General features: G+C 37.2%; 2 protein-coding genes across 4 annotated transcripts; one reads left to right on the top strand and one right to left on the bottom strand.

Moving 5' to 3' along the window:
- The first annotated feature begins 6,434 nt into the window (after positions 1-6,434).
- Positions 6,435-8,560, top strand: LOC119980900 (tetraspanin-11-like). The gene is made up of 2 exons (XM_038823736.1): positions 6,435-7,089; positions 8,139-8,560. Exons 1-2 carry the CDS (start codon positions 6,574-6,576, stop codon positions 8,448-8,450), a joined length of 828 nt encoding a protein of 275 aa, XP_038679664.1. The 5' UTR covers positions 6,435-6,573; the 3' UTR covers positions 8,451-8,560.
- Positions 8,561-9,433: 873 nt separating this feature from the next.
- On the bottom strand, positions 9,434-16,454 carry LOC119980899 (probable acyl-activating enzyme 17, peroxisomal). 3 transcript variants are annotated; one of them, XM_038823733.1, is made up of 14 exons: positions 16,139-16,454; positions 15,764-15,893; positions 15,382-15,650; positions 15,059-15,263; positions 14,314-14,354; positions 14,112-14,231; positions 13,375-13,448; positions 12,360-12,580; positions 11,713-11,807; positions 11,348-11,564; positions 10,572-10,697; positions 10,393-10,491; positions 9,784-9,996; positions 9,434-9,685 (listed from the first exon to the last, which is right to left on the bottom strand). In XM_038823733.1, the coding sequence occupies exons 1-14, from the start codon at positions 16,381-16,383 to the stop codon at positions 9,575-9,577; spliced, it is 2,166 nt and encodes a 721-aa protein (XP_038679661.1). In that variant the 5' UTR covers positions 16,384-16,454; the 3' UTR covers positions 9,434-9,574. The 3 variants fall into 3 exon arrangements, with proteins under 3 accessions (XP_038679661.1, XP_038679662.1, XP_038679663.1); XM_038823734.1 differs by lacking the exon at positions 15,764-15,893 and having other exon boundaries at positions 15,382-15,604; positions 16,139-16,335; XM_038823735.1 differs by lacking the exon at positions 16,139-16,454 and having other exon boundaries at positions 15,382-15,604.

Genomic DNA, 16,454 nt, shown 5'->3' with positions numbered 1-16,454 from the left:
AGAGGGTGATGGCAGAGTTTATTAGGGTTTGGTTTGCTTCAAGGGTTTAAAGAGCACACAGACGCACAGTTCCGAAAGTGGTCTCACACGTGCGGAGTGCTGCCTGAAGTCTTAGGTAGAGAGTTCGGCCTGAAGGCCCCGAACAGCAGGTCAGGCACGCCCAAGGCCCAATACTCTGGGCTCAAAAGCGCTCATATGTGATATCATAACCCATTACAAAAGAGAGTTCATATTCAATTATTCATGAGTATGAAATGTCTTTCGCCATAATTAAAGGGGATTAAAATTATTCGATGATGAATAAATACCAAATTAACAAATTTGAACCAGAAAAAATATTTTTGCATTTTATGAATAAAAATATTATGGAGCCACAATTGGGGAAAAAAAATATAATAAGAGATAATTAATTGTTATGAACATAGTGTTGTATATCGATTGAGACTCCACCAACCAAATGGTTTATATGGACAAAATCCATCCTTAACATGCAATAAGACCTTTTACTAACTCATGTGAACTGCGCTTTGACCCTACGAGTTAGGCTTCGGCCTAGAGTAGCCGAGTTAAAGAGAAATAAAGTCGTGCGGGTCCGATGTATCCACGGAAACCATATAACCCAAAGTGGACAATATTGTTGACATGTATGGGGGTGTTGATTTTTGATATGGTATCGGAGTAATTCGGTCGGTTCAGTTGGACGTAGCTCTTCTACTCCACTTGTTGAGTTTGGCATAACCCAACCCACAAGTATGGTGGGGTGTTTATGAACATATATAGTGTCCCACATCGATTGAGACTCTACCAAACAAGTGGTTTGTATGGACAAAACTCACCCTTAACATGCAACAAGATATTTTCCTAACCCAAGTGAGTTGAACTTTGACCCATAGTAGCTGCACTGTGACCCAGTGAGTTAGACTTTGGCCTGTAGTAGTTGTGTTAAGGAGAAACAAAGTCATATGGGCCCAATGTATTCACGGGCAACCAAGTGGTTTGTATGGACAAAACTCACCCTTAACAAGGCCTTTTCCTAACCCAAGTGAGTTGAACTTTGACCAATAATAGCTGCGTTGTGATCCAGTGAGTTAGACTTCGGCCTGTAGTAGCTGTGCTAAGGAGAAACAAAGTCATGTGGACTCAATATATTTACGGAAATCGGATAACCCAAAACTGACTATATTATTGACATGTATGGGGACGTGGATTTCTTACATAAATTGGTACAGAAAAGTTTACATAATCTATTCGAAGACCAGCTAGAGACCACAGTAAAAATCTTAATTAATAAAGTCAACCATTTTAGAGTGGTTAAGTTACTTAAAAATGAATTCTTATGATCAGAAGACTCAAGTTTGACTCACTATATTGACACTTTGTTACTTAACCAACATTGATAAGTAGCAGATGGTAATGTGATGAGTGCATTTGAATCTTCAAACTTCAAAATTTATTTGGTCGTTCGATGCTAAACATGGCTAATTTTCCCCTATAAACCGGGTCAGCGAAGATCGATCGAACCTGAGAGAACTATATATATTACAGCTTACATATATATGTAAACAACAAACCCTTCTTCTTCGTTGTTCATTCTCACTTTTTATTTACAAAAATCACGAGAATCCATTTTTAGGGTAACAACAACATACAAATACTTATACAGAGAGAACCATTACAGCTTACATTGGTAAACAAAAACCCTTCTTCTTCGTTGTTCATTCTCACTTTTTTAATTTACAAATCGGGAGAGAAGCCATTTTTAGGGTGAAATTATACCAATAAATCAAACCTAACCCTAACTCTCACAAAACCCAGAATTTCTCATTTTCTTCTGCATGAAACCAACCTTCAAAACATGGCGCCTAGGTTGAGCAACACATTGGTTGCAACCCTAAACTTTTTCTCATTGTTATTAGGCATCGTGTTGATCATTTTGAGTACTTACTTTCACGCCCACCGCCATACCTCGTGCCAGAGATCGCTCGACACCCCGTTATTGATAATGGGTTTCTCATTGTTGGTGGTTTCTCTTCTGGGTTTCATTGGTTCATGTTGCAGGGAAAATTTGGTGCTTGATTTGTATATGTTCTTTTTGTGCTTGTTGATTGCCGGGCTAGTGGTTTTTACCATATTTGTGTTGGTGGTGACAAATAAGAGCGCCGGTAGGGCGGTTTCGGGTTTAGGGTTTGAGGGGGCGTATCGGGTTGGTGATTCTACGCATTGGTTGCAGAAACATTTTGTGGATGGGAAGAGATGGGAGGAGTTTAGGAGATGTATGGCTGAGGCTCAGATTTGTAAGAGTGTTAGTTATGATGTTGATTTTTTCAAGAAACGGTTGTCTCCAATACAGGTTAGTTATTATTCTTATATATTTGTTGATTAAGATACACCATGTGATTGTTGAAAACTCTATTTTCCTCCATTTTCATTGAAGATTGTTTTTGAGTTCAATATTATATATGTAATTGCAATTCAATATTTATAATGTTTTAAGCATGAAATTTACTTGACGCGACAATTTTCTAAGTGGTGTACCTAAGTCTTCGGGAGTCTAGGTGAACTCTAAAAAAGGAGCCTTCTTAATTTTTTTTTTTTCCTTTATCGGCTTTTAAGTTGAGAAGGGTTGGAAGTTAATTGGGCTAATTTTTTCTCCATTTTCATTGAAGATTCTTTTTTTAGTTCAATGCTATATATGTAATTGCAATTCAATATTTATAATGTTTTAAGCAAGAAATTTACTTGACACGACAATTCTCTATATATAGTGGTGTATGTGAGTCTTCGGGAGTCTGGGTGAACTCTAAAAAGGAGCCTTCTTAATTTAATTTTTTTTTCTTTATTGGCTTTTAAGTTGAGATGGGTTGGAAGTTAATTGGGCTAATTTTTTCCGAATATGGCTTAAATGAGTTTGGGGTTACAACTGATATTTTTTCAAAGAAACGGGCTTTGAGAATTAGGAGGCCCTAGACAATGGTCCGGTTGCCCCACCCCAGGATCGCCCATGATTCTCTATTTGCTATAAGATGTTTATGGAACGATATGGGTTTTCGAGTTAGTTAGCAATAAATCCTTTGAGTGAGAGAATCAAGTTTGATTATTGCATTGACATGGCGTGAATTGTGAAGGAAGAAATTTATGAAGCATGAGACAATATATACATATTATGTTGCATGCAATATCTGTTTCAGTCTGGTTGCTGCAAGCCTCCAACTTACTGTGGATTCAAGGCCGAGAATGCAACACTGTGGAGAGTGCCCAAAGCAGGTCCTGCAGTGCCAGACAGTGACTGCAGAACATGGAGTAATAGGCAGGACGAGCTGTGCTACAAATGCAAATCATGCAAAGCTGGTGTTCTGGCAAACATTAGATTGGAGTGGAGACTTCTTGGTATATGCAATGCTGGCCTCATTGTCTTTGTTATGATCATATTCTCCATTGCTTTGTGCGCAAGGGAGAACAATGTACATGATTTAAAAGATGGTAGATGCAGAAGCCATTTTTGATCTCTTTCAATTACTTTTCTTTTCTTTTCTCTTTTGGTTTTAGGAATATATATAATGATCGCATTCGAATAATAAAATACAATTCGATGATAATAAAGATAATAATTATCATTCAACACATTGTTGATCCATGGAAGTTTCGAACTTATTCAAAGTTGGTGATCAAACTATAACTTGTAACAAATCGTAGGATGTTGGTGTGAGAAATGGAACATAGGTGTCGAAAGAATTCATGCTCAACCAATTATAGGGGCTGCTATGCTTGTGGCATTGTAGCTTATGGCCGAATTTGGGTATTCAAGCCTTTTAAGATCTTGTTGTTGGTGCAGGAATACAAAAATAATAGTAAAAATACAGAAATTAAAGCTCGACCGTAGTGGACTGAGGCACGGGTGTCTCGCTCTCTTCAAGGAGATATTCGAGCCCTCTGCAGTTATTCTTTCCTTCGGAACCGGTGCACCAGAATGCTCCTGGCTCGACCCCTCTAAGATACAACAATCTGACTCGGTCGTGTAGCTAACTCGGACCCACAAGAACACCTTTTGATCTCTGCTCAGAGAATATTTTTGATCCATGGAAGTTCGGACTAATTCAAATTTCAAAGTTGACAATCAAACTATAACTTATGACAAATCATGGGATATTGATGTGAGAAATTCCTCAACTTTCTGATAAGGAAGTTATGTATGTCACTTCATGTCATGATCAGGAAGAGACTTGAATCACTTCTTATAGATTGTAGTGTTAGCCAGTATTATTAAAACCGGACCGTGTCGGGTAATCGGACTATAAAATTAGTGAACCAATCATCAAACCGGCACGGTTCTTGTAAAATACCAATCACACAATATATCCTCATAAAACCTATAAAGTTTTGGTTTTTCACAAAAATCGTTGAACCATGCAAGTAAAACCGGATGGTTTTTCAAAATATTTATTGAATTTTGAATTATTTATTATATATTATTAATTTATGATGTGAATTTCTATATGTATTGGGTGTATTGTTCTCCATTAGATATGCTAATGTGATGTGAATTTAATTTCCTAATTTCTTAGTTTTATTGGATAATCATATGATATTATTATGATATTTACTTTTAACATTATTTAATATATATTTTTATTTTTTAATCAAACCTAGAGTTTCACCAATGACCCAATCCTCGCTCGGATTGATGTTCGACACGATTGTTATAACATTAGTACTGTTAGCAAAGTTGGTTGGAGATCTAGCAATTGGCCCAATTGTTCTTCAAGATTTTCCTCTCAGCCTTTCGCATAATGGATTAAAACCATTCTATTCCTCTGACGGGTGTTAAAATTTCTCAAGAAGAGGCTCATGATTTTCAACTTCAAGTTGATGTTGTGTGGTTCTTTAGAAACAAAGTTGTTCATGAACATTGTCCTCTTTTTTTTTTTTTTTGAAACAGAGATTTGGGGAGGGGGTAAGTTTCAAACCCACGACTTAATGGGTGGGTGTTCCCTTTCATGCAATGTGATTGTTGTTCAACCAACGGCTCGTTTGCTGTACATTTTCCTCTTTGTTATGGAGGAAGACAGGAAGTGTTGAATTATATTTTTGATAATTTGATATTGAGAACTTTCTATATCATATGCAATCAAAATCCATAAGAACTCACATAAAAAAAAAAAGAAGAAGAAGAAAATGTCATGGTGGAGTAACCAACTATTTACCATAATTTTTAAACTCGTATTATACTAGAGGTTCAACCGTTGAACTTGAACCGTGAAGTCCCGCGCTATGTACATTCAAAATACCACTTATGTATAGTGGATATATATTGCTATATTATATAATAAATTAATGGATATTAGTTATAAGTATATATTATATAGTACTATTGCTATATTATATATAGCAATAGTACTATATAATATACACTTATAACTAATATCCATTAATTTATTATCTTTATAAACCGATGGTTTAACTTTTATTTTATTCATTGAACCTCAAAAATTTTAAACCTTTATCATATATAGACGGTCCGTTTTTGAAAACTATGCAATTTACACACTTATATGAAGTACAATATTCGATTTTTTTAATTTTTTTTCTTTCTTTCTATAAATCTTATGCATATGCCAAGCCTATGATTGTATCCTTATATATCTAATAACTTTTTTTTAATCAATAAATAAATCATGTAAAAATAAAAGAGATATTTTTCTATTAATTTTGATGGATAAATACATTAATGGTTACCCCAAAATACTAAAAATGTTACAACTACATAATAAAGGCAATTCAAATGCTACATCAATGAATTCATTAATCCTCAATTTCCCTAAAAAAATAAGGAAAAAAAACAAAAATTTAACCTTTCGTGGTAGTCAAACAAAAATAATTAATAGTCCTATCTTAATTCCTATTGCTCCGTTACGTGGCATACGGCCCCACGTACTGCACTATCCGCGTTATTTACCAACCGTTTTAAGGGTATTCTAGTACTTTCATTTCTCACGATCACTTCAATCTCCTCCCAGTCACTGACACCTGTCATATATGCATGGATCCGCACCTCAATCCACCCCGAACCCGTTTCCCACTAGGCACTTTGAATCGGATAACAACACGTGTTTATGAAATGTTTACATATCCAAAATACTAATCCATATTGGAATTTAAACGTACGTAATTGATCAAATCCGAATTGATTTAAATCCGAACAAGTAAATAGAAAAAGATTTTTGTGTGAATTTCGGATATATAACTTATGTTTAAACTTAGTTTAATCTGGGTCAGACAAATTCGATCATTTGAACCGGAGCTAGCCCCAACCCTCGTCAATGGCATTTATGTAATAAAACCCGTAATCCGTGGTCAAAGTAATGATTTTAAAACCGCAAAAACAAACCGTTATCCAGAAGAGCGAATTCCCTTTCTTCGCTGTTTGTTCCGTTTCTCGCTCTTTCTCATTCTAACCAAACAGAGAAACAAATCCACAACATTACACGATTTCACACTCTCTTTCTCTCTGTCTCTCTAAACAAATATCTATAAGAATCAATACAGAGAGAGACTCGATTTGATTAAAAAAAAAAAATGGCTCGGATCAGCAACACTGTGGTCGCAATCGTGAACGGCATAACACTCCTGATCGGCCTCGGGATCGCCGGATTGGGCGTGTACCTACTCGCTACTGGTTCCTCCAATTGCCACAAAGCGATCCAAACTCCGTTGATGGTAACGGGATTGGTACTCTTCGTGGTGTCTTTACTAGGGTTTTTGGGATCATGTTGCAGGAACAATTTTGCGATGGTGGTTTATTTGGCGTTGATGTTTTTGCTGATTGTTGGTCTGATTGTGTTCACGGTGTTCGTGTTTTTGGTGACGAATCAAGGCGCCGGGGAGGTGGTGTCGGAGAAGGGGTTTAAGGAGTATAAGACTGCGGATTTGAAGAATTGGTTGGGGAATTATTTTGTCAGGGATGGGAAGAAGTGGGAGGGGATTAAGAGTTGTTTGACTGAAGGGAAGGTTTGTGGGAGTTTAGGGAGCGGTGGTGGTGGTGTTGATGAAACGGCGTCGGAGTTCTATAAGAAGAATTTATCTCCAATACAGGTATGTATCTATTGATTTGACCATCTTTCAAGTGATTCTTTTTATATAGTGGAAATCTCTCTAAGGCCGGCCATTTTGACCCACCCCGTGAAGTAAATCCCTATCTATGCACAACTTCCTACACGGGATTAGGGTAAGTTATTGGCATTTTACTGAGAGGTGTAGACCCAAAATGTTTACCAGTGATTTCGAACCTAGGACCCATACGTACGTTTACATGTAATATTAGGAACCAACTCTTCCATCCTCTAGGATTCTTTTGAAGTGATTGTTTTTGCATATAAAGTTGAATTGGTGAAATTGGTTAAAATAGTGATGTGAACCTCTCTAAGGCAGGCCCTTTTGACCCACCACTCTAGTGGAGTAAACCCCGATCGATGCACAGTTTCTTACACGGGAGTTGGGATTAGGATAAGTCGTGGCATTTCATCAGGAGATGCGGATCCAAAGTGTTTACGAGAGGTTTCGAACCTAAGACCCATTTACATGTAATACTAGGAATCAACTCTTCCAACCCCTGAGATTCCTTTGAAGTGATTGTTTTTGCATATAAAGTTGGATTGGTGAAAATGGTGATGTGAACCTCTCTAAGGCAAACCCTTTTGACCCACCCAGTGGAGTAAACCCAGACCGGTGCGCAGTGTCTCACATGGGATTAGGATAAACCGTAGATTTACATGTAATACTAGGAACCAACTCTTCCAACCCCTGGGATCCTTTTCATGAAGTGATTGTTTTGGCATGTAAAGTTGAATTGGTGAAAATGGTGATGTGAACCTCTCTAAGGCATATGCCCTTTCGACCCATTCCGGTGAAGCAAACCTCGACCCGGCACAGTTTCTTACATGGGATTAGGGTAAATAGCGAGCATTTTAAAGAAGATGTGGTCCCAAAGTGTTTAGGAGAGGTCTCGAACCAAGAACCATAGGTTTACATGTGATATCCTAGGATTACTTTGAAGTGATTGTTTTTGCATGCAACGTTGAATTGGTGAAAATGTGATGTGAATAGTATAATAATGAATTCTCTTTTGTGATTTTGTCGTGCAGTCGGGTTGCTGCAAGCCACCATCAGACTGTGGATTCGAATTCAAGAACGCAACGTACTGGATACGACCGAAAACCGGGCCTGCGGTGAAGGACAGTGACTGCAAAACATGGAGTAATGAGCAGCAGACGCTATGCTACAACTGCAATTCTTGCAAGGGTGGAGTTCTTACCAACATAAGGAAGGAGTGGAGGCAGTTGCTGATATTCAATGGCATTGCTATTGTGGTCACCATCATCGTATATACAGTTGGTTGCTGTGCTAGAAATAACAACAGGATCCCTAAAAAGTATGGCTACAGAGCTTATCCTTGATTGAGGTAACTAGATGTTTGTTAGAATAGATGTTCCAGTCAGCTGTTTATTGATTTGTTGACATTGGGATTCTTTGGAACAGTGAATGAATGCTCGATATTTATTGTTTTTCTTGTAGAAATTGATTTTATGATTGCATGGGTTATGGGTGCTTGGTTTGTTTGCGTGATTATAGGCCCAGTGGCCAGCCCGTCAGGCTACGTGAATGTGAGGGTTTTGCATGGATCAAGAATTTGGCCCATGTTTTTATTACATGTTTTGTCTACTAGCGGTCAAGATTTTCATTGACCACCGATACATAACACTTGGTAGTTAGAACTATGTTTTAATACTTTTTTGTCAGAACTCAAAATCACTGAAATACAAAAGGTCGGTGGCTCATCGAAGTTTTGGGATTTGGAGGCTACGCAATTCTTTAAAATCTACAATTCAGATTTAATGACAGAGAAAAAGTCGATCAATTTTTAAAAATAGAAAAATAAAAATGTGGTATGATGTACCAATGTAGACGCCTCCTAAACCATTGTATTCAAATTGTAGACTTTATAATTTTAAACGAATTTTGAAGTTCCCATATCCATAAATTTGATCCTGTAGTCAACTTCAACCTGATCACGCAGAAGAGAGACCACACTTAACCCACACAAACAGGCCACTCGAGGACATCTCAAATCTGGAGTAGACGAACAGAATTTCATATGATTCATGTGAGACACATATGGTCCACAATTTCACATCTAACATTTGAGATAATTAGGACAAACACTAAAATCCTTGACGTTTTCGTTTTCATATGAATCTTAACATCTCTAGGTCAATAACTACCTAGTATTTAATACACTCAAATTGAAGTTTGAAGTAATCTGGGATGAGACTGAACTTTCAGTTTTCAGTTTAGTCCATAGTTGTAGCGCTACACAAATATGAACCACATGAGACACAAAACTAAAATTGTGATACATCCCTATTCTCTAGTGAAAATAGAGATTTGGACACCTGCTATTTTATTTCACCTGCAACTGCAAATCACAATGGGGGCATTTTAGTTTTAAGCTACATTTTTCTCTTGAATGTTTTTCACTTCATTCCACACATTAACAGTTTTAAGTACAAAAGTATCTCTTTCATAGTTTGGCATTTTGGTCAAGCTGAGCAAATTTCTGCCTCAAAACCCTTCTCATAACCTTATTTGTTGCCGTTCTCGGAAGAGAGGGAAGGGTCACAATATGAGACACCTGAACATTTAAGCATTATGGTTTTATGTCAAGATCGCGTGCTTAACCTCTAAACAGTACTATTATATCTTTCGCAAACTATAAAGGGGAAAAAGTACCTTGAATAAAGGATTTATTTTCTTCTGCACTGCTGAATTGAAAGATATCCTCAATTGATTCATGTCTGGAGTTGGTTTATCTGAATCCTTGAATACAACGGCAATTACCAATTGCTCAGGTCCACCTTCAGGAGGTGGGACACCAATGGCTGCTGTCTCGAGAACGCTATTATCAACTGTGTTACATACACGTTCAATCTCAATAGAACTAACCTGCCAAACCAGAATTAAGTTAAGAGCATATAAAGCATTCTTTCACATCCTAGGTCGATGATACTTACAGTTACAGTACTATGCTCAACAAAAATGCTACAGAGCTTCCACGCATCTCGGATGCATTCACCAACCAGTGAAATAAAGAAAAGGGTTTAAAGAAGTAAATTTCTATAGATATTGATAACAATAAGAATGACGAAGGAACGAGTTGTTGAACAAGCTGTAAACCCAGCCATTCCTCACAAATCAATCAGTGCTTTAGCAAATTGAGTTGGGGAAAATCACATATACACTTGGTCATTTCATTTTTCTTTCAGGACCAGTTCAGGAATTGACCCCCCTCGGACCTGAGTGGCTATTTAAAGATCTTATTCCAGAAGGAAAATTGAATACCTTGATGCCTCCAAGATTCATGGTATCATCTGCACGGCCATGCGCACGATAGTATCCTCTAGAAGTACGCTCAAAAAGATCCCCATGCCTCCGCAGAATCTGCAAGAATATATTCAAGTGCAAGTGTTAAAAGAGAAATCAACATCCATGTACTGTGAACTGGACAGAAAGTAGACTACCTTTCCATTCCAAAATGGCATTCCCTTGAAGTACACATCATAGTGACTAGCATTTAGCAGGGTACTTGAAGCTCCAAACATTACGGGACCTAGCGCCAATTCACCGATCCCCGGTAAATTGTGTGGCTACGGATAAAAAAGTGAAACCATGGATCATATTGGCGACTAAACGGAAAAAAAATAGAAACTTAACAGAGTAAGGCACTCGCATATAATTGATTTTGTCCATCGAAATTTCTCATGATGCATTGCTTGCGCAGGCATATCTTAATGAAGAGCTTTATTAAGACATGTAACTGGAGATAAGTGGCCACCAAAGTAAAGCTACAGGACCAGGGGTTTTGTGTAGGAATCAGTGAACTTTACATCAGCTAAAACATCAAGCTACCGATGTGTGATTGCATATATTTAGCAAGAAAGTGATCTTACATTTCATGAATTTCAAAATTATAGGATGAATGAAAAATGCATTTAAAACTTGGCTTCGGAAAAATCATTATTTAAACACCAGTGTTTAGTAGATATTATTCTTTTACATTTATATATTAATATAACATTGCTTGGTACCACCTATAGCATTTATTTTACTTACTCTTGATATAATTGTAATCAACTTCTAACATTACAGAATGTTAAATTGAGGTCGAAAGGACTTTTCCCCACTCCACCCAACCTCTCAATCTCTCAATCTCTACCAAACAAGATAAAGAAATAAATGGTCTAAATAGAATGTTGACCACCCAACCATACTTGTATGTAAAGTCGTTGATGCTTACAATGGGATGACCATCTTCTCCAAGAATAAACAAGCTGCATCCCATGACTGGTGTGCTAAAAGCTGCCAATGACTGAATCTGCAGTAATGACCCTGAAACAAATGCTCCACCAATCTCTGTGCCACCACAGTATTCGATTATGGGTTTGTAACAAGCTCTCCCCATCAGCCATAGATATTCGTCTACACTAGATGCTTCACCAGTGGAGCTAAAGCAACTGCGTAGTTTCTACATCGTCAAATACATAAATACATTGACATGGATATGGGCACACAAGTGCGCATGCACAACTCATAGGCACACAGGAACATAGCTTAATGTAGTAAAAAGTAAACTTGAAAGTAACATTTAGAACATATACTTACCGAATGGCAGACCAATCATAGCCAGCTATGCAATCTGTACCTTTCCACGCACGTACAATACTTGGTATTACACCAAGCATTGTTACTTTAGCATCCTGCAGACGTTGCAGGGTCGTATTAACTTTAACGCTATATTTAGCAGGAAGGATGGAAAATTATATGGGTGGAAGATCAAAGGGTGGAGAGATGCCACTTATTTTTTTCAATAGATAAGATAAAATAGAAAAGGGGAATGGATTTTTCATTGATAATACCACCCTTACCAATTTACCAGTGGTTCAAAAAAATTTATGGAATTTTGGGACGTCAGCAAGTCAAAATAATAGGTACACGTAAAGTTATAACTTATATTCTTATTTCACTCACGTTTTCTATCCAGTTTCATTCTGAATCAAAAGGGTAAAAAACAAATGGACAGTGACGGATAACTCCATTCATAAACTTTTCCTATTGAACAGAATACTGCCTCCTGACCAGTGCTTCTTTCCATCCTATGACTTTCTTCCCCCAATAAACAGTGTAGGAAAAAAATTATGCTAGAAGTACCCTACATAAGACGACTTTTAAGAACATAGTAAAAGTTTTTTTGCAAACTATTGGACAAAACAATAAAAAGCACCAAAAATCATAAAGAAAAATTCATATACCTGGACAAACTTGGCAAAGCCAGAACCCAGAGGGCTTCCATTATATAATGCAATTGAAGCCCCATTTAACAATGAAGCATAAACCAGCCAAGGACCCATCATCCACCCGAGGTTAGTGGGCCAAGCAACCACATCACCTTTGCGGATATCCATATGGCACCAAGCATCGGCAGCAGCTTTGAGTGGAGTTATATGCGTCCATGGAATTGCTTTTGGCTCCCCTGCACCAGAAAAGAAGCCCAATCAAACTAATGATCAGACACTTTGCAGGCTTTGAAAAGCGCTTTAGCCTTTAGGTAATACCATTATGTGCTTGTGACATTAAGGAAATGATTGTTCTTAACTATGTTTTGATATTTTGGACTTTGCTTCTTAATCTCTTTTCACATTATGTGAATCATAATTGTCCAGCATAATATATCAGCCTGTCTATTACAGATCCGCTAATAGTCAATATACCCACTCTTTAAAACTTTAAAAAAAGTATTATTGTTTAATTTACAGCATAACACTTGCATATAGAGGTTCAATTGCATTGAAAGCTATAATCCATAAACTGTGAGTTCTTTAAGCCAGACGCAAAGAGGATAGGGCGTTTTGGTACAGATTGCTACTCTTAACAGGCAGGGTTGAGATTGAAAATGTGTGTCCCAACCCTTTGCCAAGGAAAATAGAATTAAGAAACCACCATGTGACACTTGACATGCAGGACCAATTAATCCAACATCTAATGGGCTCAGAACTTAGCCTAAACCTAGGGTGGCAGTGATACAGGTTGATTTTTTTGATGAATAGGTTGAATGTTAACAGCCTTCACAAGTAGTGGCACCATATAATAGTATATAATATCTCTCTAGCTTCCTGTTGGGCAAAGCAGTTTACCCCAACATTATGGATAGGTAACATTTTGCAGTTTGAACATTGTGGAACCAAAAACTGCAATACAGCAACTTCACACTACTCCATGACAAACAGTGAGAAATTGAGGAGAAAACATTGTTGGGTTGATGATTACCTGTAGTTCCCGATGAAAAAAGGATGTTCGTAAATGATTCTACTGGTCGATCTACAGCAACAAATTCAATATCCCTGCAGGAGTAACATGAGACGGGATTGGGAATAGGAATGAAAATAAAATGTCATTTTGATCGAAGCAGGAATGTGAATGGGAATGGAATGGAATGGGAACAGTACTACAAATACCAAAATATTCTCCATTAGATACATGTTTAATTATCATGAGTATTCTAGTCATTTGGCTAGAGTTGACCATTCCAACCAGAATGGGGCCTCCCATTCCTCTCATTAAATCATGATTTTTACATGGGATTGACCCTCATTCCACAGAATGGGCATTCCTTTCCAGGGTCAAAGGTGTAAACAAACATGCCATGCCATGAGAGCTTCACTTATTTTAGAAGAAAAAAAAAATTCGAACTTCGAGAAATTATTAATCATAAAACTTTGAGATAGAATAACCAATTTCAGAATCTTAAAACCCAATGCCTTTAGTTCCTCCAAATCTTCAATCAATTCAAAGATTCCATGCAGCTTTTCAAAGGGAAAAAATAATTACATGTGCCTTATCCAAACCCTTGATGTAAAATAACCTCAAAGACAACAGCTTATGACTGCACAAAACAAGGTGTATAACCTTCACATTCAAAAAGGACAAGAAAGGAAAAAAAGAAATAAGTGGGTAAGCCATTTGGATTAATTATACAGCACATATATGAAACATACAATTGATACCTGAAGTTTTTGACTTTTTCAAGAAAATCATGCCAAAGAATGTCACCATCCCGTAATTTAATGTTGAATCCTTGGGCAGGGATAACGATCGTCATCGGAGCCCCAGCATCCACAATTCTACTGCATAACCAAATTTAAATTGTGAGGCGCACTTACACAGAAAAATAAACAAAGCAAAGAAATGAGAGTATGTGGATATTGCCTATATAAGGGTAGAGATTTGTCACCACGAATAATAACATCCTGATACAAAAGTTAAAAAGAATAAGTTAATAGAGCAACAAAACTAAATGAGAACAGGAATTTAACAGTGGAACAAGGTTAAGCATGTAATTCTCGCTATTTCAACACAGAGAATAACTAACTCAAAGGAACTAAGCAGCATTGAGATATCTTATGAAACAATAACTTTACGAATTGGTCATGCTAGATGGTCAATGGAGGTCCTATGCTAGAAATCTCCATGGATGGTATCCCAAGTGAAGAAATGCTTCATACCTTTTATCATTATTTGGTGAAAGCTAGGAAGCGGAATTTGCTAAATTTTATGTGTTTTTCATCCTTTCATTTCCCTTTTTTCTTTTACCTCTAGAAAACCTAAATCATATACCTATGAGTCAATTTCACTGATGATACTTCTTCAATAGATGGTTGGAGTTGGAGAGTGAGGAAATGAACTTAATTAAACGGGATTCCTTTTTAGGTAGCTCGAATATGTGTTACTTACAATGACAGAAGTAAAAAAAAAAAAAGCACAATAAACGAAAAGACTACGAAAGTGATCTTAATGTTGAGTCCACTATCAAGGACATGCAAGAAACAAAAGAGAGATTCATCAAAAAGAAAAACAACTCCCAAAATGGGCATTAATAATCAAAATATTTTGATAAAAAGCTGAACATCTGATGACATTGTCACAATCCTCCAAGAGGGAATATGATAATAACCTGTGTAAATATAGCTTTTGAATCTGATATTTTAATCCTTGTAGATATTTCAGGTGCAGCAAAACTATCAGCAATAGATACAACTACATGGCCCGAAAGAACGATAGCTAGGTAGATAACCACAGATTTGACATTCATTGGCATATCAATTGCAATTGCAGATCCTCTGTCCAAATCCAGTGCACTGAGTGCATGTGCAACTAACCTACAAATTATAATGCAAACTCAATAAGACAGTGTATACAATAAACTCTGAGGAAGTATGTGATATGTCACATAAAGAACAACCAATTCCTGACATTGTTAATAAGATGAAAACATACCAAACCTCCTTACGCAATCCCTCAAGAGTCATGGTGCTTACAGGTGCATCACCATCACCTTCATCGCGCCATCTTATCACTATATCATTCAAGGCTCTCTTGAAATTCTCACTCAAGCAATGTTTTGCAGGATTCACAGATGCTCCAGGAAGCCATTGACCACCTGGGTTTGACAAGTGGCTTTCCCCAGAAGGATTCTCTCGTAAAATACACTGGGGAGGTGCTGAAAATGATATATTCATTTCATCAAACAAAGTTCTCCAATAGAGCTGAAACAAAAAAATGAAATGAAAACACACATATGTTATACCCTGCAGTTCAATTACACCTAATGTATAAATAGATAAACCAATAAAAACAATTGCACTAGTAAAACTACAACCTCAGGGTTTGAGACTGAAAATTTCTGAAAATCAGAGAAACTTGAAATGGGATCCTTGTAACTCGAACCCAAAAATTCTTTTCCTCTCCTCTCTAACAGCTGGCCAACATTGGTTAAAACTGCAGTTTCCCTAACCACACAATAATTGACATGCTTCAGGAGAATATAAATCTAAAACTGCAGGAGCTACACTTTACACATACTCTCAGAAAATTCACATATAACACTGAGAAATTCAATACATAATGCAAATAATCAACTTTTAATCAAAGGAACCACATAATCAAACTGAAGAGGACACAATTTGGGCTTCTTCATGCACTATCTTAGTGAACAGAGAACGACTGCTAGTGCCAAGAAAAGATAAAACCATACGGGTCGGGTATCCAAGCGGGCGGGTCAGGGCCGAAATCCTTGTAACAGCCATAGTACATCATCTGGTGAAAAGCGAAGGGAAGGTTGGGAATAAGGAGGGTTTTAGAGATTCGATTCCACGCCTCCGGAGTGTCATAACCGTAATTACTGACGATTTGACAGAGATTTTCGTAAATTTCGTAGGATGAAATCCCCAGAGCTTCGATGTCGGATTTGGCTATGGCGTCTAGGCCTTTGCGAGCCATATGCGAGCGAGTAGAGCTGAGCTTAGATTGATCGAGAGAGAGTAGTTAGAATGATTGAGAGACGAGAGTTG

The sequence above is a fragment of the Tripterygium wilfordii genome, chromosome 16 (assembly GCF_013401445.1).
Source record: "Tripterygium wilfordii isolate XIE 37 chromosome 16, ASM1340144v1, whole genome shotgun sequence".
Classification (NCBI taxonomy): Eukaryota; Viridiplantae; Streptophyta; class Magnoliopsida; order Celastrales; family Celastraceae; genus Tripterygium; species Tripterygium wilfordii.
Note: the sequence above shows the minus strand (reverse complement) of the source record. Positions and strands in the feature narration are given on the sequence as shown.